This window comes from Nerophis lumbriciformis, linkage group LG09, assembly GCF_033978685.3.
Source record: "Nerophis lumbriciformis linkage group LG09, RoL_Nlum_v2.1, whole genome shotgun sequence".
Taxonomy (NCBI): Eukaryota; Metazoa; Chordata; class Actinopteri; order Syngnathiformes; family Syngnathidae; genus Nerophis; species Nerophis lumbriciformis.
In genome coordinates this window covers 52,923,203-52,945,624 of record NC_084556.2, presented here as the reverse complement: position 1 = coordinate 52,945,624, position 22,422 = coordinate 52,923,203, and the positions used below count along the sequence as shown (strand labels likewise).

Genomic DNA, 22,422 nt, shown 5'->3' with positions numbered 1-22,422 from the left:
AAAGTTTTGAAATATGCCGTTCATTGAAGGCGCGGCTTATAACCCAGGGCGCCTTATGGTGCGGAAAATACGGTACTGTAAATATTGCGTTGTGTATAAAATGTTTTTCCAGACTGCTTTATAGGTGGAATAGACGCGTTGTTAGTTGCCTTGTGCTAGCAGTTTTTTACTCTGCAGAACGCACAGCAAAAGGGAAAGACGTGTTTTCTGTGGTCTCACGTAAAGATTGGGAAAGACGGGCAAAATTCCCCCCCAAAAATATGTTTTTTCTTAAACTTTTTGGTAATAGGAACACGGTAGACCAGGACTTGGTCCACATAGCACAGGTCAATTGACAGTTTTTCCAGGGTTGGTATCAACTATAAGTAGTCAAGGAGGCCGAAAAAGTGATTTTTGGAGTAAAAGTAATTTAAACATGAATATTATAAACATCTGGACAAGGCTTTAAGTTGTTTTTTTAACATGATTTTTTTAGGAAAGGTGGAGGAGTAGCGACATAATGTTTGATGTTGTGTTTAATTTATCAGCAAAAAAAACATTAAACACCTTTATTACGCGTGTCTAAGTAGGAACTTCAACATTTGTGTTTAGAAATATAAGAAAATCTCCTGGGAAAATTGGTTAAAATATCACAATAACTCCATTTTATACCATTTTATAACACTTTATAGATTTAATACATTGTAAGGTTTCCTTGTTAAATGTCAACATTTAAATAAAAACAATTCTGGGCTCCTTCACGTAGATTATAGTTGAGACATTTTTCAAGATGCCTGAAAGAATTTATTCCTGGATGTTACAGAAAGTATGAGAATGTGGGGCATACTTGCCAACCCTCCCGGATTTTCCGGGAGACTCCCGAAATTCAGCGCCTCTCCCGAAAACCTCCCGGCACAAATTTTCTCCCGAAAATCTCCCGAAATTCAGGCGGACTCAGGTCCTCCACAATATAAAAAAGCGTACCTGCCCAATCACGTTATAACTATAGAATGGAGGGCGAGTTCTTAATTTCTTATGTGGGTTTATTGTTAGGCAGTTTCATTAACGTCCTCCCAGCGTGACAACAACACACAACAACAGCAGTCACGTTTTTTGTCTACCGTAAAGCAGTTCGTCTGCCGTAAACAGCAATGTTGTGACACTCTTAAACAGGACAATACTGCCATCTAGTGCATTTGATGAAAGCACTTTTGTGCGTGCCACACAGCAATGCATCATCAGAGAGGGTGTTCAGCATGGTTAGAAAGATAGTGACAGAGAATAGAACAAGGATGGACAATTCAACCCTTAACTCAACAATGAGTAGATGAGTGTTATGTGTAAATAAATGAACACTGAAATTCAAGTATTTATTTTATTTATATATATATATATATATATATATATATATATATATATATATATATATATATATATATAAAATAAAATATATACATATATATATATATATATGTAGCTAGAATTCACTGAATGTCAAGTATTTCTTATATACCGGTATATATGTACATATATAGCTAGAATTCACTGAACGTCAAGTATTTCTTATATATATACTAGAGATGCGCGGTTTGCGGGCACAACCGCGGAGTCCGCGGATTATCCGCGGATCGGGCGGATGGAATTAAAACAAATTAGATTTTATCCGCGGGTCGGGTCGGGCGGTTGAAATAAAAATTTTTTTGATTTTAAATAGATTCAGGCGGGTGGCAGTTAAACCAATTCGGAAATATATATACATAGTAGAGATGCGCGGATAGGCAATTATTTCATCCGCAACCGCATCAGAAAGTCGTCAACCATCCGCAATCCACCCGATGTAACATTTGATCAGAACCGCATCCGCCCGTTGTTATATATCTAATATAGACGATGCAAGGCATTAGTGAGGTTATAAAGCTTTTGCCTGTTAAAGAAAGGAGACTGATCCAATGCAGCACAGACATTTGCGTGCCACGCTGTCACGACCCAGACGGAATCATATGGGAGCCGCGCTGAGCGCACCTCCAAGCGCATCTCGCTGCCGGCGACGGCCGGGTATATGGGCCCGACGCTCCAGCGCCATCCATTTTCAGGGCTAGTTGATTCGGCAGGTGGGTTGTTACACACTCCTTAGCGGGTTCCAACTTCCATGGCCACCGTCCTGCTGTCTATATCAACCAGGGTGAGCCCCACCCCTTTCGTGAGCGCACTGCCCGCGGAGTGACCCCTGTTACGAGCCCCCGGCCACGGGGGTGGCGGGCAGGTAAGCTGCTTACCTGCTGCGCGTGACGCCGGCCGCGGCGAAGGCGGACGAGGCGGGGTGTCGGTGCGGTGGGTGCGGTGGTGACCCTGGACGTGCGTCGGGCCCTTCTCGCGGATCGCCTCAGCTACGGCTCCCGGTGGGGCCCTCTCGGGGGAAGGGGCCTCGGTCCCGGACCCCGGCGAGGCGTCCCTTCTCCGCTCCGTAAAAGTGTCCATCTCTTTTTCTTTTTTTTTTCTTCTGTTGTGGCATATGCTGCAGGTGCCTGCTCCTTTTTCGTATGTGGGTAACAACATTTAACTATGTATTAGAGATGCGCGGTTTGCGGGCACAACCGCGGAGTCCGCGGATTATCCGCGGATCGGGCGGATGAAATAAAAAAAAATTAGATTTTATCCGCGGGTCGGGTCGGGCGGTTGAAATAAAAAAAAATTTGATTTTAAATAGATTCAGGCGGGTGGCAGTTAAACCAATTCGGAAATATATATACATAGTAGAGATGCGCGGATAGGCAATTATTTCATCCGCAACCGCATCAGAAAGTCGTCAACCATCCGCAATCCACCCGATGTAACATTTGATCAGAACCGCACCCGCCCGTTGTTATATATCTAATATAGACGATGCAAGGCATTAGTGAGGTTATAAAGCTTTTGCCTGTTAAAGAAAGGAGACTGATCCAATGCAGCACAGACATTCGCGTGCCACGCTGTCACGACCCAGACGCACACCAGTGCGCAATCATATGGGAGCCGGGCTGAGCGCACCTCCAAGCGCGTCTCGCTGCCGGCGACGGCCGGGTATGGGCCCGACGCTCCAGCGCCATCCATTTTCAGGGCTAGTTGATTCGGCAAGTGGGTTGTTACACACTCCTTAGCGGGTTCCGACTTCCATGGCCACCGTCCTGCTGTCTATATCAACCAGGGTGAGCCCCACCCCTTTCATGAGCGCACTGCGCGCGGAGTGACCCCTGTTACGCGCCCCCGGCAACAGGGGTGGCGGGCAGGTAAGCTGCTTACCTGCTGCGCGTGACGCCGGCCGCGGCGAAGGCGGACGAGGCGTGGTGTCGGTGCGGTGGGCGCGGTGGTGACCCTGGACGTGCGTCGGGCCCTTCTCGCGGATCGCCTCAGCTACGGCTCCCGGTGGGGCCCTCTCGGGGGAAGGGGCCTCGGTCCCGGACCCCGGCGAGGCGTCCCTTCTCCGCTCCGTAAAAGTGTCCATCTCTTTTTTTTTTTTCTTCTGTTGTGGCATATGCTGCAGGTGCCTGCTCGTTTTTCGTATGTGGGTAACAACATTTAACTATGTATATATATTTCCCAATTGGTTTAACTGCCACCCGCCTGAATCTATTTAAAATCTAATTTTTTTTTATTTCAACCGCCCGACCCGACCCGCGGATAAAATCTAATTTTTTTAAATTTCATCCGCCCGATCCGCGGATAATCCGCGGACTCCGCGGTTGTGCCCGCAAACCGCGCATCTCTAATACATAGTTAAATGTTGTTACCCACATACGAAAAACGAGCAGGCACCTGTAGCATATGCCACAACAGAAGAAAAAAAAAAAAAAAAGAGATGGACACTTTTACGGAGCGGAGAAGGACCCCGACGCCTCGCCGGGGTCCGGGACCGAGGCCCCTTCCCCCGAGAGGGCCCCACCGGGAGCCGTAGCTGAGGCGATCCGCGAGAAGGGCCCGACGCACGTCCAGGGTCACCACCGCGCCCACCGCACCGACACCCCGCCTCGTCCGCCTTCGCCGCGGCCGGCGTCACGCGCAGCAGGTAAGCAGCTTACCTGCCCGCCACCCCCGTGGCCGGGGGCTCGTAACAGGGGTCACTCCGCGGGCAGTGCGCTCACGAAAGGGGTGGGGCTCACCCTGGTTGATATAGACAGCAGGACGGTGGCCATGGAAGTCGGAACCCGCTAAGGAGTGTGTAACAACCCACCTGCCGAATCAACTAGCCCTGAAAATGGATGGCGCTGTGTTGGAATAATTGTTTGTAAGTTATCACAAAAGAAACATTGTATTATGAATGCTGTATTTCGAGGTCTAACAAGAGGAAGAAGGCTCGTGAAACGCCACTGTGATTTCAACACGGACAGATGGCAGGATCTGCTCAACTCCCGGAGGAACTCTCTTTGAAGTGTTAAACGAACTCTCTTTGAAGTAATTCACAAACTCTCTTCCAACTATTTGGTCAACGCTATTTACGACCCGCTGCCCTCTTGAAGTTGCTGTGGACAGGAGACGGGAGGGGTTATCCACTGTCCTCCAACACCTGCCCCAGCTGGATCCAGGAAGAGCCCAAGCCCGAGAAATACCCTTCTTGGACTTCAAAACAAGGACTCTTTTTAATACCTCCCATTCCTGCTGTGACATGTGTTGGTGCGTGAACATGGAACATCTGAATTAAAAGAGGAGACGAAAACCTTCTTCATCAGAGCGTGCTAAGACACTGTAAGAGGTTACAGGTTGACGCCGTCTCTCCTCAATTGAGTCCAAATTGAATTCTGTCTCTGTTTGATTCCTTGCCTTTTTGTCTTGTTTAATAGATGTCCTGTGTTTGAACGTGACACGCTGGAGCGTCGGGCCCATACCCGGCCGTCGCCGGCAGCGAGACGCGCTTGGAGGTGCGCTCAGCGCGGCTCCCATATGATTGCGCACTGGTGTGCGTCTGGGTCGTGACAGCGTGGCACGCGAATGTCTGTCCTGCATTGGATCAGTCTCCTTTCTTTAACAGGCAAAAGCTTTATAACCTCACTAATGCCTTGCATCGTCTGTATTAGATATATAACAACGGGCGGGTGCGGTTCTGATCAAATGTTAGGTCGGGTGGATGGCGGATGGTTGGCGACTTTCTGATGCGGTTGCGGATGAAATAATTGCCTATCCGCGCATCTCTAATATATATATATATATATATATATATATGAAATAGTTGACTTGGTGAATTCTAGCTCTAAATATACTCCTCCCCTTTTAGCCACGCCCCCAACCACGCCCCCGTCCCACCCACCCCGACCACGCCCACCCCCTTCCCCCCACCTCCCGAAATCAGAGGTCTCAAGGTTGGCAAGTATGATGTGTGAGCTGCTGCCTGCTCTTCTTTACCCATATCAGTCTTTCTCGGACTGTGGGGCGGGTCCCCCTGGGGGGGGGGCACGGTGCAATGTCAGGGGGAACATGCTTTTTTTTTTTTTGCTGTACCAGAATATGATGAGCGTATGTCGCACTTGCCTTCACGACGAGGAAAGACTGGCGTGTTGTTTCCCTTATTTTTGAAAAGCAGAGATATTGTCATAACAAATTTATCGACAAAATATACTATTTTTAGTCATGGTGGAGAGTGGGGGGGGCAAAATATTTTCTTCTTCCTAGGGGGGGCACTGACTTATATAATCCTCTCCTATTTGTCAAGATATTTACACAAAGTTAGCATTTTCGGAAGAGCTATCTTTACTGTCGTCTTCATGTCGCGTTATTTCATTGAATGACGGAACATGAAACTCGTGGCGCTCCTGTGATGAGCCCACGCTCCGAGTGTTGCGAACGGAGGCTTGTCGATTGTTGCAGTGGACAAAACGAACAAAACGGGACCGGGGAGATACCAGAAAAGGACAAAAACTGGATTTCACGGGGCGGGGGGGGTAAAAAAGCTGCAATTGTCTCACCATGATTCCTCCCCAGCGTGGCGAGTGGAAGGCATTGGACGCCACTTTGTTTTTCTTGCGGTCGAGGATGTGGAGCGGCGAATGTTGGGCGTCGGGCACGTAGAGCAGGAAGTTCAGCACCGGATTGGAAGACGCAGCATTGGAACCTGGGAAAGGAGTAAAGAACAATTATTTCAACCTTAAAACAACATTCGGGGTAAAGAACATACTTATATAAGCCTTAAAACAACATTTGAGGTAAAGAACACTTATTTCAACCTTAAAACAGATTTTGGGGTAAAGAACACACTTATTTGAACCTTAAAACAACATTATGGGTAAATAACACACTTATTCAAACCTTAAAAACAACATTCGGGGTAAAGAACATACTTATATAAACCTTAAAACAACATTCGAGGTAAAGAACACTTATTTCAACCTTAAAATAGATTTTGGGGTAAAGAACACACTTATTTGAACCTTAAAACAACATTATGGGTAAATAACACACTTATTCAAACCTTAAAAACAACATTCGGGGTAAAGAACATACTTATATAAACCTTAAAACAACATTCGAGGTAAAGAACACTTATTTCAACCTTAAAACAGATTTTGGGGTAAATAACACACTTATTCAAACCTTAAAAACAACATTCGGGGGAAATAACACACTTATTTAAACATCAAAATGTTTGGTAATGCATGTATTCTTTGTATCCTATATGGACCCCAGGAAGACTAGCAGTCGCCTTGGTGTCAGCTAATGGGGATCCATTCAATAAACAATAAACAATAAAACAGAATTTGGGGTAAAGAACACTTACTTAAACCTTAAAACATCATTTGAAGTAAAGAACACACTTATTCAAACCTTAAAACAACATTTGGGGTAAAGAACACACTTATTTCAATCTTAAAACAACATTTGGGGTAAATAACACACCTATTTCAACCTTAAAACCGAATCTGGGGTAAAGGACACACCTATTTAAACCTTAAAACAGAATTTAGGGTAAAAAAGACACATATTTCAACCTTTAAACAACATTCAGGGTAAAAAACTATTATTTAAACCTTAAAAAAACATTTGGGGTAAAGGACACACCCATTTCAACCTTAAAACATCATTCGAGGTAAAGAACACACTTATTCAAACCTTAAAACAACATTTGGGGTAAATAACACACTTATTTCAACCTTAAAATAAGACTTGGGGTAAATAACACACCTATTTCAACCTTAAAACCGAATCTGGGGTAAAGGACACACCTATTTAAACCTTAAAACAGAATTTAGGGTAAAAAAAGACACATATTTCAACCTTAAAACAACATTCAGGGTAAAAAACTATTATTTAAACCTTAAAAAAAACATTCGGGGTAAATGACACACCTATTTAAACCTTAAAACAGTTTTTGGGGTAAAGAAGACACTTATTTCAACCTTAAAACAGAATTCAGGGTAATAAACAATTATTTAAACCTTAAAACAACTTTCGGGGTAAAGGACACCTATTTAAACCTTAAAACAGAATTTGGGGTACAGAACACACTTATTTCAACCTTAAAACATCATTCGAGGTAAAGAACACACTTATTCAAACCTTAAAACAACATTTGGGGTAAATAACACACTTATTTCAACCTTAAAACAACATTTGGGGTAAATAACACACCTATTTCAACCTTAAAACCGAATCTGGGGTAAAGAACACCCTTATTAAACCTTAAAACAGATTTTGGGGTAAAGAACACACTTATTTCAACCTTAAAACAACATTCGGGGTAAACAACACACTTATTTAAACCTTAAAACAGATTTCGGGGTAAAGAACACACTTATTTAAATCTTAAAACAGATTTCGGGGTAAAGAACACACTTATTTCAACCTTAAAACAGATTTCGGGGTAAAGACCACACTTATTCAAACCTTAAAACAGAATTTGGGGTAAAGAACACAATTATTTCAACCTTAAAACAACATTCAGGGTAAAAAACACACTTATTTGAACAATACAACATAATTTGGGATAAAGAACACACTTATTTCAACAGTTAAAACAGAATTTGGTGTAAACAACACACTTATTTAAACCTTAAAACAGAATTTGGGTTAAAGAACACACTTATTTCAACCTTAAAACAGATTTCGGGGTAAAGACCACACTTATTCAAAGCTTAAAACAGTATTTTGGGTAAAGAACACACTTATTTCAACCTTAAAACAACATTCAGGGTAAAAAAATAATTATTTCAACTTTATAAGACCATTTGGGGCACTGTAAATACAATCTATATCAACCTTAAAACAACATTCAGGGTAAAGAACACACTAATTTCAACCTTAAAATAACATTCAGGGTAAAGAACACACTAATTTCAACCTTAAAACAAAATTTGGGGTAAATAACACACTTATTTACACCTTAAAACAACATTCAGGGTAAACAACACACTTATTTGAACAATACAACATAATTTGGGATAAAGAACACACTTATTTCAACAGTTAAAACAGAATTTGGGGTAAACAACACACTTATTTAAACCTTAAAACAGAATTTGGGGTAAAGAACACACTTATTAAACCTTAAAACACAATTTGGGGTAAACAACACACTTATTTAAACCTTAAAACACAATTTGGGGTAAACAACACTTATTTAAACCTTAAAACACAATCTGGGGTAAAGAACACCCTTATTAAACCTTAAAACAGATTTCGGGGTAAAGAACACACTTATTTCAACCTTAAAACAACATTCGGGGTAAACAACACACTTATTCAAACCTTAAAACAGATTTCGGGGTAAAGAACACACTTATTTCAACCTTAAAACAACATTCGGGGTAAACAACACACTTATTTAAACCTTAAAACAGATTTCGGGGTAAAGAACACACTTATTTAAACCTTAAAACAGTATTTGGGGTAAACAACACACTTATTTAAACCTTAAAACACAATTTGGGGTAAAGAACACCCTTATTAAACCTTAAAAGAGATTTCGGGGTAAAGAACACACTTATTTCAACCTTAAAACAGTATTTGGGGTAAAGAACACACTTATTTCAACCTTAAAACAACATTCAGGGTAAACAACACACTTATTTAAACCTTAAAAGAGATTTCGGGGTAAAGAACACACTTACCGGTATTTAAACCTTAAAACAGTATTTGGGGTAAAGAACACACTTATTTCAACCTTAAAACAACATTCAGGGTAAACAACACAATTATTTAAACCTTAAACAGATTTCGGGGTAAAGAACACACTTATTCAAACCTTAAAACAGATTTTGGGGTAAAGACCACACTTATTCAAACCTTAAAACAGTATTTGGGGTAAACAACACACTTATTTCAACCTTAAAACAACATTCAGGGTAAACAACACACTTATTTGAACAATACAACATAATTTGGGATAAAGAACACACTTATTTCAACAGTTAAAACAGAATTTGGGGTAAACAACACACTTATTTCAACCTTAAAACAGATTTCGGGGTAAAGAACACACTTATTCAAACCTTAAAACAGATTTCGGGGTAAAGAACACACTTATTTAAACCTTAAAACACATTTCGGGGTAAAGACCACACGTATTCAAAACTTAAAACAGTATTTGGGGTAAAGAACACACTTATTTCAACCTTAAAACAGTATTCAGGGTAAAAAACACACTTATCTGAACAATACAACAGAATTTGGGGTAAACAACACACTTATTTCAACCTTAAAACAGATTTCGGGGTAAAGACCACACTTATTCAAACCTTAAAACAGTATTTGGGGTAAAGAACACAATTATTTCAACCTTAAAACAACATTCAGGGTAAAAAACACACTTATTTGAACAATACAACATAATTTGGGATAAAGAACACACTTATTTCAACCTTAAAACAGAATTTGGGTTAAAGAACACACTTATTTCAACCTTAAAACAGAATTTGGGGTAAATAACACACTTATTTCAACCTTAAAACAGAATTTGGGTTAAAGAAGACACTTATTTAAACCTTAAAACAGATTTTGGGGTAAAGAACACACTTATTCAAACCTTAAAACAACATTCGGGGTAAACAACACACTTATTTAAACCTTAAAAGAGATTTCGGGGTAAAGAACACACTTATTCAAGCCTTAAAACAGATTTCGGGGTAAAGAACACACTTATTCAAGCCTTAAAACAGATTTCGGGGTAAAGAACACACTTATTTCAACCTTAAAACAACATTCGGGGTAAACAACACACTTATTTAAACCTTAAAACAGTATTTGAGGTAAACAACACACTTATTTAAACCTTAAAACAGTATTTGGGGTAAACAACACTTATTTAAACCTTAAAACAGTATTTGGGGTAAACAACACACTTATTTAAACCTTAAAACAGTATTTGGGGTAAACAACACACTTATTTCAACCTTAAAACAACATTCGGGGTAAACAACACACTTATTTAAACCTTAAAAGAGATTTCGGGGTAAAGAACACACTTATTCAAACCTTAAAACAGATTTCGGGGTAAAGAACACACTTATTTAAACCTTAAAACAACATTCGGGGTAAAGAACACACTTATTTCAACCTTAAAACAACATTCGGGGTAAACAACACACTTATTTAAACCTTAAAACAGAATTTGGGGTAAAGAACACCCTTATTAAACCTTAAAACACATTTCGGGGTAAAGAACACACTTATTTCAACCTTAAAACAACATTCGGGGTAAACAACACACTTATTTCAACCTTAAAACAGATTTCGGGGTAAAGAACACACTTATTTCAACCTTAAAACAGTATTTGGGGTAAAGAACACATTATTTCTACCTTAAAACAACATTCGGGGTAAACAACACACTTATTTAAACCTTAAAAGAGATTTCGGGGTAAAGAACACACTTATTCAAACCTTAAAACAGATTTCGGGGTAAAGAACACACTTATTTCAACCTTAAAACAACATTCGGGGTAAACAACACTTATTTAAACCTTAAAACAGTATTTGAGGTAAACAACACACTTATTTAAACCTTAAAACAGTATTTGGGGTAAACAACACACTTATTTGAACCTTAAAACAGTATTTGGGGTAAAGAACACACTTATTTAAACCTTAAAACAGTATTTGGGGTAAAGAACACACTTATTTAAACCTTAAAACAGTATTCGGGGTAAAGAACACACTTATTTCAACCTTAAAACAACATTTGGGGTAAACAACACACTTATTTAAACCTTAAAACAGATTTCGGTGTAAAAAACACACTTATTTAAACCTTAAAACAGATTTCGGGGTAAAGAACACACTTATTTCAACCTTAAAACAACATTCGGGGTAAACAACACACTTATTTAAACCTTAAAAAAGATTTCGGGGTAAAGAACACACTTATTCAAACCTTAAAACAGATTTCGGGGTAAAAAAAACACTTATTTGAACAATACAACATAATTTGGGATAAAGAACAAACTTATTTCAACAGTTAAAACAGAATTTGGGGTAAACAACACACTTATTTCAACCTTAAAACAGAATTTGGGGTAAAGAACACACTTATTTAAACCTTAAAACAGATTTCGGGGTAAAGAACACACTTATTCAAACCTTAAAACAGATTTCGGGGTAAAGAACACACTTATTTCAACCTTAAAACAACATTCGGGGTAAACAACACACTTATTTAAACCTTAAAACAGATTTCGGTGTAAAGAACACACTTATTTAAACCTTAAAACAGTATTTGGGGTAAAGAACACACTTATTTACACCTTAAAACAACATTCAGGGTAAACAACACACTTCTTTGAACAATACAACATAATTTGGGATAAAGAACACACTTATTTAAACCTTAAAAGAGATTTCGGGGTAAAGAACACACTTATTCAAACCTTAAAACAGATTTCAGGGTAAAGAACACACTTATTTCAACCTTAAAACAACATTCGGGGTAAACAACACTTATTTAAACCTTAAAACACAATTTGGGGTAAAGAACACACTTATTTCAACCTTAAAACAACATTCGGGGTAAACAACAATTATTTAAACCTTAAAACACAATTTGGGGTAAAGAACACCCTTATTAAACCTTAAAACAGATTTCGGGGTAAAAAACACACTTATTTCAACCTTAAAACAACATTCAGGGTAAACAACACACTTATTTAAACCTTAAAACAGAATTTGGGGTAAAGAACACCCTTATTAAACCTTAAAACAGATTTCGGGGTAAAGAACACACTTATTTCAACCTTAAAACAACATTCGGGGTAAACAACACACTTATTTAAACCTTAAAACAGATTTCGGGGTAAAGAACACACTTATTTCAACCTTAAAACAGTATTTGGGGTAAAGAACACACTTATTCAAACCTTAAAACAACATTTGAATGACAATCACAAATCGGGGTTACCCAGCCGAGCCTCCACGGGGTTGATGACGTGCGCCAGGCTGTCGGCGCTCAGCGTGTAGACGGCGCGGCTGCTGTCGAAGCGAGCGTTGACGCCCAGCATGGTGTAGTGCAAGGTCTGCAAACACAACACGTTACCACGGCGATTTCAAGTATTAGTAGCACCGATGCTAATTGTGCGCCGTGGCGCCGACCTGAGAGTCCACGCTAAAGTTGGCGAGAGGGGCCAGTTTGGAGAGCAGCGGTTGGATGTAGCTCTGCACGGCGCCCTCGATGTCCCAGTACAGTCGGTGCGACTCGGGGTCAGGATTCAGCAGACTGAAGGTTATTTCATAACCTGAGGAGATTACAAAAAAGGTTTATTCATAGTTTTTATGTTATTAACGTTTTATAGGTGAAATAACATGTTATTATTTATAACGACCCGCCCACATTGTCAAAACCTCCTCGCTTGTTTTGGAATGTTGCCTGTCGTTCACAATCATGAGAGACAAGAAGACAACATGCTTTTTATTTTGCATTCTAACATGTCAAATTGTCTCCTTCTTGGTGGCTCACAATGCAGCAATCAATTCTACCTCTAATTAACCTTCAAATTCATTCAAAAGCCGTGCTAACTTCTAGAAGCAGCAGTTCATCCTCAGTATATTCAGCTTCAAAAATATGAAGTTGTAAATCTTAATTTTTCCAAAAAATAGTCGTCTTCGTTGCTCGTTACTAAGTCTGCCATGATTGGAACGCACGCCGTGTGTGTTTGATTCCGGAAGTAGGAACACACATTTGTTGTCATGAGTGCGCTGTTATGGAAACAGAAATCAATGCGCGTAAATAATCAGTCCTGGAAATGATTAAAATGACCCACATAGGGTAAATATGGTAAATATTACATATTGTTATGAAGATGTCTGCTACTACATTATATATACACTTGCAGTGTGTATATTGTACATATATATTGTTATGAAGGTGTCTGTTACTACATTATATATATACTTGCATTGTGTATATTGTACATATTACACATTGTTATGAAGGTGTCTGTTACTACATTATATATATACTTGCAGTGTGTATATTGTACATATTGTTATGAAGGTGTCTGTTACTACATTATATATATATATATATACTTGGATTGTGTATATAGTACATATTACATATTGTTATGAAGGTGTCTGTTACTACAATATATACATACACTTGCAGTGTGTATATTGTACATATTACATATTGTTATGAAAGTGTTTGTTACTACATTATATATATACTTGCAGTGTGTATATTGTACATATTACATATTGTTATGAAGGTGTCGGTTACTACATTATAAATATACTTGCAGTGTGTATATTGTACATATTACATATTGTTATGAAGGTGTCTGTTACTACATTATATATATACTTGCAGTGTGTATATAAAACATTACATATAGTTATGAAGGTGTCTGTTACTACAATATATATATACACTTGCAGTGTGTATATTGTACATATTACATATTGTTATGAAGGTGTTTGTTACTACATTATATATATACTTGCAGTGTGTATATTGTACATATTACATATAGTTATGAAGGTGTCCGTTACTACAATATATATATACTTGCAGTGTGTATATAAAACATTACATATAGTTATGAAGGTGTCTGTTACTACATTATATATATACTTGCAGTGTGTATATTGTACATATTACATATAGTTATGAAGGTGTCCGTTACTACAATATATATATACTTGCAGTGTGTATATAAAACATTACATATAGTTATGAAGGTGTCTGTTACTACATTATATATATACTTGCAGTGTGTATGTTGTACATATTACATATTGTTATGAAGGTGTCTGTTACTACAATATATATATATACACACTTGCAGTGTGTATATTGTACATATTACATATTGTTATGAAGGTGTCTGTTACTACAATATATATATACTTGCAGTGTGTATATTGTACATATTACATATTGTTATGAAGGTGTCTGTTACTACATTATATATATACTTGCAGTGTGTATATAAAACATAACATAGTTATGAAGGTGTCTGTTACTACATTATATATATATTTGCAGTGTGTATATTGTACATATTACATATTGTTATGAAGGTGTCTGTTACTACATTATAAATATACTTGCAGTGTGTATATTGTACATATTACATATTGTTATGAAGGTGTCTGTTACTACATTATATATATATATATATATATACTGACAGTGTGTATATTGTACATATTACATTTATTTATGAAGGTGTCTATTACTACATTATATATATACTTGCAGTGTGTATATTGTACATATTACATATTGTTATGAAGGTGTCTGTTACTACATTATATATATACTTGCAGTGTGTATATTGTACATATTACATATTGTTATGAAGGTGTCTGTTACTACATGATATATATACTTGCAGTGTGTATATTGTACATATTACATATTGTTATGAAGGTGTCTATTACTACATTATATATATACTTGCAGTGTGTATATTGTACATATTACATATTGTTATGAAGGTGTCTGTTACTACATTATATATATACTTGCAGTGTGTATATTGTACATATTACATATTGTTATGAAGGTGTCTGTTACTACATTATATATATACTTGCAGTGTGTATATTGTACATATTACATATTGTTATGAAGGTGTCGGTTACTACATTATAAATATAATTGCAGTGTGTATATTGTACATATTACATATTGTTATGAAGGTGTCTGTTACTACATTATATATATACTTGCAGTGTGTATATAAAACATTACATATAGTTATGAAGGTGTCTGTTACTACAATATATATATACACTTGCAGTGTGTATATTGTACATATTACATATTGTTATGAAGGTGTTTGTTACTACATGATATATATACTTGCAGTGTGTATATTGTACATATTACATATAGTTATGAAGGTGTCCGTTACTACAATATATATATACTTGCAGTGTGTATATAAAACATTACATATAGTTATGAAGGTGTCTGTTACTACATTATATATATACTTGCAGTGTGTATATTGTACATATTACATATTGTTATGAAGGTGTCTGTTACTACATTATAAATATACTTGCAGTGTGTATATAGTACATATTACATATTGTTATGAAGGTGTCTGTTACTACATTATATGTATACTTGCAGTGTGTATGTTGTACATATTACATATTGTTATGAAGGTGTCTGTTACTACAATATATATATATACACTTGCAGTGTGTATATTGTACATATTACATATTGTTATGAAGGTGTCTGTTACTACAATATATATATACTTGCAGTGTGTATATTGTACATATTACATATTGTTATGAAGGTGTCTGTTACTACATTATATATATACTTGCAGTGTGTATATAAAACATAACATAGTTATGAAGGTGTCTGTTACTACATTATATATATATTTGCAGTGTGTATATTGTACATATTACATATTGTTATGAAGGTGTCTGTTACTACATTATAAATATACTTGCAGTGTGTATATTGTACATATTACATATTGTTATGAAGGTGTCTGTTACTACATTATATATATATATATATATATATATATATATATATACTGACAGTGTGTATATTGTACATATTACATTTATTTATGAAGGTGTCTATTACTACATTATATATACCCGTATTTTCCGCACTATAAGGCGCACCTAAAAACCACAATTTTTCTCAAAAGCTGACAGTGCGCCTAATAACCCGGTGCGCTTTATTACGATTCATTTTCATAAAGTTTCGGTCTCGCAACTTCGCTAAACAGCCGCCATCTTTTTTCCCGGTAGAACAGGAAGCGCTTCTTCTTCTACGCAAGCAACCGCCAAGGAAAGCACCCGCCCCCATAGAACAGGAAGCGCTTCACCCGCCCCCATAGAACAGGAAGCGCTTCACCCGCCCCCGGAAGAAGAAGAAAAAACGCGCGGATATCACCGTACGTTTCATTTCCTGTTTACATCTGTAAAGACCACAAAATGGCTCCTACTAAACGATCCGGGTCATAAAAAGACGCAATCTCTCCATCCGCACACGGATTACTACCGTATTTCACAGCAACTGAACCGCACTGTGGAACGGGAGCACGTACGGTGAATATTCGCTCCACAGGGAATGAGAAGTCATCCTTCACTGTGGTTCTAGCTTGCCATGCTAACTTCCACTCATGGCGATATTCAAAAGGAAGACCTTGCCAAAAGAGACCTTTCCAGCCGGCGTCATCATAAAAGCTAACTCGAAGGGATGGATGGATGAAGAAAAGATGAGCGAGTGGTTAAGGGAAGTTTACGCGAAGCGGCCGGGTGGCTTTTTTCACGCTGCTCCGTCCATGTTGATATATGACTCTATGCGCGCCCACATCACAGATGGTGTCAAAAAACAAGTGAAGCACACAAATACAACACTCGCCGTCATTCCGGGTGGATTAACCAAAGAACTCCAACCGCTGGATATTGGTGTCAACAGGGCATTCAAATCACGACTGCGAACTGCGTGGGAAAAATGGATGACCGAAGGCGAACACACCTTCACTAAGACGGGCAGACAACGCCGGACAACATACGCCAACATCTGCCAGTGGATTGTAAATGCCTGGGCAGATATTTCTGTCACAACTGTGGTCCGAGCTTTCCGGAAGGCAGGATTCACAGAACTGCTGCACAACAACAGCGACACTGAATCCGATGATTTCGAAGAGACGGAGCCCGCCATTTTGGAAGCCACGCTAGCGCAACTTTTCAATTCGGACACCGAAGACGAAGAATTCGAAGGATTTACCGGTACGAATGAAGAATAACTTCAGAAAGTGAGCGCTATGTTTATTTTGTGTGTTGTGTGTTGTGACATTAACGTTCGAGCAACATTACCGGTATGTTGCTATTGCTCTACACCATTTTGAATTTTACTATGTTTGTGATTGCACATTTGTACATTTTGGGACAGAGTTGTTAGAACGCTGGTTTTCAATATATTATTAAAGTTTGACTGAACTATCTGACTGTTTTTTTGACATTCACTTTAGCGCAGCGTTTTTTTGACATTCACTTTAGCGCAGCGTAGGCGCGGCTTTTAGTCCGGGGCGGCTTATTGGTGGACAAAATTATGAAATATGTAATTCATAGAAGGTGCGGCTAATAATCCGGTGCGCCTTATAGTGCGGAAAATACGGTATACTTGCAGTGTGTATATTGTACATATTACATATTGTTATGAAGGTGTCTGTTACTACATTATATATATACTTGCAGTGTGTATATTGTACATATTACATATTGTTATGAAGGTGTCTGTTACTACATGATATATATACTTGCAGTGTGTATATTGTACATATTACATATTGTTATGAAGGTGTCTATTACTACATTATATATATACTTGCAGTGTGTATATTGTACATATTACATATTGTTATGAAGGTGTCTGTTACTACATTATATATATACTTGCAGTGTGTATATTGTACATATTACATATTGTTATGAAGGTGTCTGTTACTACATTATATATATACTTGCATTGTGTATATAGTACATATTACATATTGTTATGAAGGTGTCTGTTACTACATTATATATATACTTGCAGTGTGTATATTGTACATATTACATATTGTTATGAAGGTGTCTGTTACTACATTATATATATACTTGCAGTGTGTATATTGTACCTGGGCTGGACTTGAAGGCTCTCATGCTGTCAGCTTTGCTCTGTCGGCTTCCCGGGCTGAGACGCACTCGGTCGCTGAAAGCGGCCGTGATGTCGCCGTGGCTGAACGACATCACCCGCAGCACCTTCTTGACCCGCGGCTCCAGGCGAGCCAACAGCTGGTCCAGCGTCCTCGCCGCGCCGGTCTGGGCGTCGGCGCGCAGCAGAGCGGTGCGTCGCCGGCCAACGTACACCTCCACGTCCTGGAGATGGCGAACACATCATTCACGGAAACTTTTTTTTTTGGAGCCAAAACGAGTTGAGAGTTTGAAAAACCTGGGGCAGCAGCAATGAGGAGCCAGGGATCACGTAGACCACCAAAGAACCGCACGGACTCTCGCTGAGCGTGTGCAGGGACAGGTCCGACTCTAGAAGGACGCAAACACAAAGAGTCTTGTTGTCTTGCTCGGAAAACACCACGCTAGCTCGGCGACGGCGAGACAGACCGGCGGCGGTGGGCTTGTTCAGGGCGTCCTCCTCCATGACAGTTGCGGTGCGGTAACGTGTCTCATACCTGTAAGTCAGAGAGGTGGCCCCTGGGGACAAAAAAAACCAAACACTTCATGACTGAAGAGCCGATGCCAAACTGAAATGCTTTGTGATGATATGCTCTCTCCCCCCTCCAAACTGAGCTCACTCCCTCCCTCCCACCTTGTATTCAGTATGGTTTTACAATGACCATAAATACTTTCGTAACAACTGTCGGGAGGCAGATATTTACATATATCCGAATTTAAGTGTTACTTCTTTTCATATTACAAAACAGCTAGTGTTTTTCTTCCAAATGTGGTCTTTTGGTTGTCTGCAAAACTGTGTGCTTAACCTTGAAGTGAGGAATGGTAGAGAGAGAGATAATGGACATTTGTTTTGGCTAGAGAGACATGACTGCCAGGGACTTAAGAGGGAAGAGGGTTTTTTGCGGACCATCTTAGCGGGGCGATTGAATGTTCTATGCTGGACTGGTCTCAATGTATATATGCAAAGCTTTGCAAATATATTACAAAATACCTATTCTGTCTCTGGTGGTTTTTCTACTCAGCTTTAAGTGTCGTAAAGAGCTTGGGAGCGACTTGTGACTTGAATTCCCTTTGGAGGAACAAAAGGTCATGAAACGCAACACAACCTAAAAAAAATAAATGAGTGCATTTTGTTAGCTGCTAATCATAGCCCTGCTTTTATTCTGACGCTTCCTAAACAGGAAGTGACTGTGTGCAGGCTTTTAATACAGTGTAGTCATACCAAAGACTATAAAAATGGGAGACATTACCTCCCTGCTTGGCACTCAGCATCAAGGGTCGGAATTGGGGGTTAAATCACCAAAAAATTATTCCCGGGGGCGGCCACCGCTGCTGCTGCTCACTGCTCCCCTCACCTCCCAGGGGGTGAACAAGGGGATGGGTCAAATGCAGAGAATAATTCCGCCACACCTCGTGTGTGTGTGACAATCATTGGTACTGTGGATGCTTTTAAAAAAAGGCTTAAAAACCCTTCTTTTTTTTTTTTTTTACTTTTTTTTTTTAGATATATGCATACTATAGTTATAGCTATTTTACTGTTCTAGTTTTCTTTTTAGTTTTTTTTATATTTTAATTTTATTTTTTTTAATACAATGTAGCACTTTGAGGTTGTTTACTCAATGTAAAGTGCTTTTTTACAAATAAAATCTATTATTATTATATCAACTAAAACCACCAATCTGTGACAATCATTGGTACTGTGGATGCTTTTAAAAAAAGGCTTAAAAACCCTTCTTTTTTTTTTAAAAAAAATCTTTTTTTTAATTTTTTTTTTTTTAGATATATGCATACTATAGTTATAGCTATTTTACTGTTGTAGTTTTTTATATATTTTAATTTAATTTTTTTTAATACAATGTAGCATTTTGAGGTTGTTTACTCAATGTAAAGTGCTTTTTTACAAATAAAATCTATTATTATTATATCAACTAAAACCACCAATCTGTGACAATCATTGGTACTGTGGATGCTTTTAAAAAAAGGCTTAAAAACCCTTCTTTTTTTTAAAAAAAAACTTTTTTTTAATTTTTTTTTTTTTTAGATATATGCATACTATAGTTCTAGCTATTTTACTGTTCTAGTTTTTTTTCCAGTTTTTTTTATATTTTAATTTTATTTTTTTTAATACAATGTAGCACTTTGAGGTTGTTTACTCAATGTAAAGTGCTTTTTTACAAATAAAATCTATTATTATTATATCAACTAAAACCACCAATCTGTGACAATCATTGGTACTGTGGATGCTTTTAAAAAAAGGCTTAAAAACCCTTCTTTTTTTTTTTTTTTACTTTTTTTTTTTAGATATATGCATACTATAGTTATAGCTATTTTACTGTTCTAGTTTTCTTTTTAGTTTTTTTTATATTTTAATTTTATTTTTTTTAATACAATGTAGCACTTTGAGGTTGTTTACTCAATGTAAAGTGCTTTTTTACAAATAAAATCTATTATTATTATATCAACTAAAACCACCAATCTGTGACAATCATTGGTACTGTGGATGCTTTTAAAAAAAGGCTTAAAAACCCTTCTTTTTTTTTTTTTTTTAACTTTTTTTTAATTTTTTTTTTTATAGATATATGCATACTATAGTTCTAGCTATTTTACTGTTCTAGTTTTTTTTTTAAGTTTTTTTTATATTTTAATTTTATTTTTTTTAATACAATGTAGCACTTTGAGGTTGTTTACTCAATGTAAAGTGCTATTTTACAAATAAAATCTATTATTATTATATCAACTAAAACCACCAATCTGTGACAATCATTGGTACTGTGGATGCTTTTAAAAAAAGGCTTAAAAACCCTTCTTTTTTTTAAAAAACAACTTTTTTTTATTTTATTTTTTTTTTAGATATATGCATACTATAGTTCTAGCTATTTTACTGTTCTAGTTTTTTTTCCAGTTTTTTTTATATTTTAATTTTATTTTTTTTAATACAATGTAGCACTTTGAGGTTGTTTACTCAATGTAAAGTGCTTTTTTACAAATAAAATCTATCATTATTATATCAACTAAAACCACCAATCTGTGACAATCATTGGTACTGTGGATGCTTTTAAAAAAAAGGCTTAAAAACCCTTCTTTTTTTTTTAAAAACAACAACTTTTTTTTTATAATTTTTTTTTAGATATATGCATACTATAGTTCTAGCTATTTTACTGTTCTAGTTTTTTTTTATATTTTAATTTTATTTGTTTTAATACAATGTAGCACTTTGAGGTTGTTTACTCAATGTAAAGTGCTTTTTACAAATAAAATCTATTATTATTATTATTATATCAACTAAAACCACCAATCTGTTTCACTGGCTTCAGAATAAAACCAAATTCTGTCTTACCCAACAATGTTAGTATTTGAATATTGTTACTTGAAGACTTATTCCTGGTTACAATTATACTGTTAAGAAAGTATTGTCTTATACTTTGCCTAAAATGAGAATGCATCATAATCAGGGGCGGCTGGTGAATTTTGTTTTAGGTGGGGCTGAAAGTTTGTAAACCAAACCCCTCTAGGGGGGTCATCCTCCCCCAGAAGATTTATTTGTGATTTTCACATACAAATGAAGCATTCTGGTGCATTCTGACAAAATAATAAAGACAAAATAGAACATTTCATAGGTTTGCAGAGAACTATATACAATATGCACACTGAAGGCATGATGCCACCATAGGTTTGCAGAGAACTATAATAATATAGTAATATTCTTTTCACAAAATACAACCAATAGTACGTTAATGTTAAATCTTTCTTGTGGAAATTAATCCCCCGATTCCTATTTTCAACAGTCCGCTCATTTGAGCAGGAAAACGCTGAACACCATCTTTGTTTTCTACCTGTCAACTGTCAGTTTCGGCTGCTGGCCGGCTCCTCATCACCACTTCAAGATGGCGGCCCAATTTCTCGCCTCACAGCAGCCAATGCTGCGTCTACTTATAACATGTCTATGGCAGAAACACCCTAAACCAGGGGTGCTCATTACGTCGATCGCGAGCTACCGGTCGATCTCGGAGGGTGTGTCAGTCGATCACCAGCCAGGCATTAAAAAAATAGTCCTAAAAATGAGCGATCATAAATCTTCACTATGACGTCACTTTCGTCACTTGATTGACATTCACGGCACCCGAGGGTCTTCTGAGATGACGCTGGCTGCTGCCAGCTCATTAAAATTACCAACTGGAAGGCGAGAAACACTTTATTTCAACAGACTCTGGCGCCGTACCTGTCGTCAAAACTCCAAAGACCAACTGCACAGTTGCACAATAAAAGCGCTACTTCATCCTGCCTGCGCTACCAAAATAAGAGTCTCAGAAAGCTGGCGTGCACAAG

At 37.7% G+C, this 22,422-nt stretch overlaps 1 protein-coding gene across 2 annotated transcripts in view; it reads right to left on the bottom strand.

Moving 5' to 3' along the window:
- The window catches only part of pigs (phosphatidylinositol glycan anchor biosynthesis, class S), a 40,431-nt gene that overhangs the window by 7,362 nt on the left and 10,647 nt on the right, over window positions 1-22,422 (bottom strand). Inside the window, exons 4-9 of one of the 2 annotated variants that reach the window (XM_061962901.1) lie at window positions 18,526-18,615; window positions 18,356-18,447; window positions 18,042-18,282; window positions 12,523-12,665; window positions 12,332-12,446; window positions 5,913-6,058 (exon numbers count right to left, since the gene is read on the bottom strand). In XM_061962901.1, coding sequence (XP_061818885.1) covers window positions 5,913-6,058; window positions 12,332-12,446; window positions 12,523-12,665; window positions 18,042-18,282; window positions 18,356-18,447; window positions 18,526-18,615 — 827 coding nt within the window. Of the gene's footprint in view, window positions 1-5,912; window positions 6,059-12,331; window positions 12,447-12,522; window positions 12,666-18,041; window positions 18,283-18,355; window positions 18,616-22,422 lie in introns of both variants that reach the window. The other variant, XM_061962900.1, reaches the window with a different exon arrangement.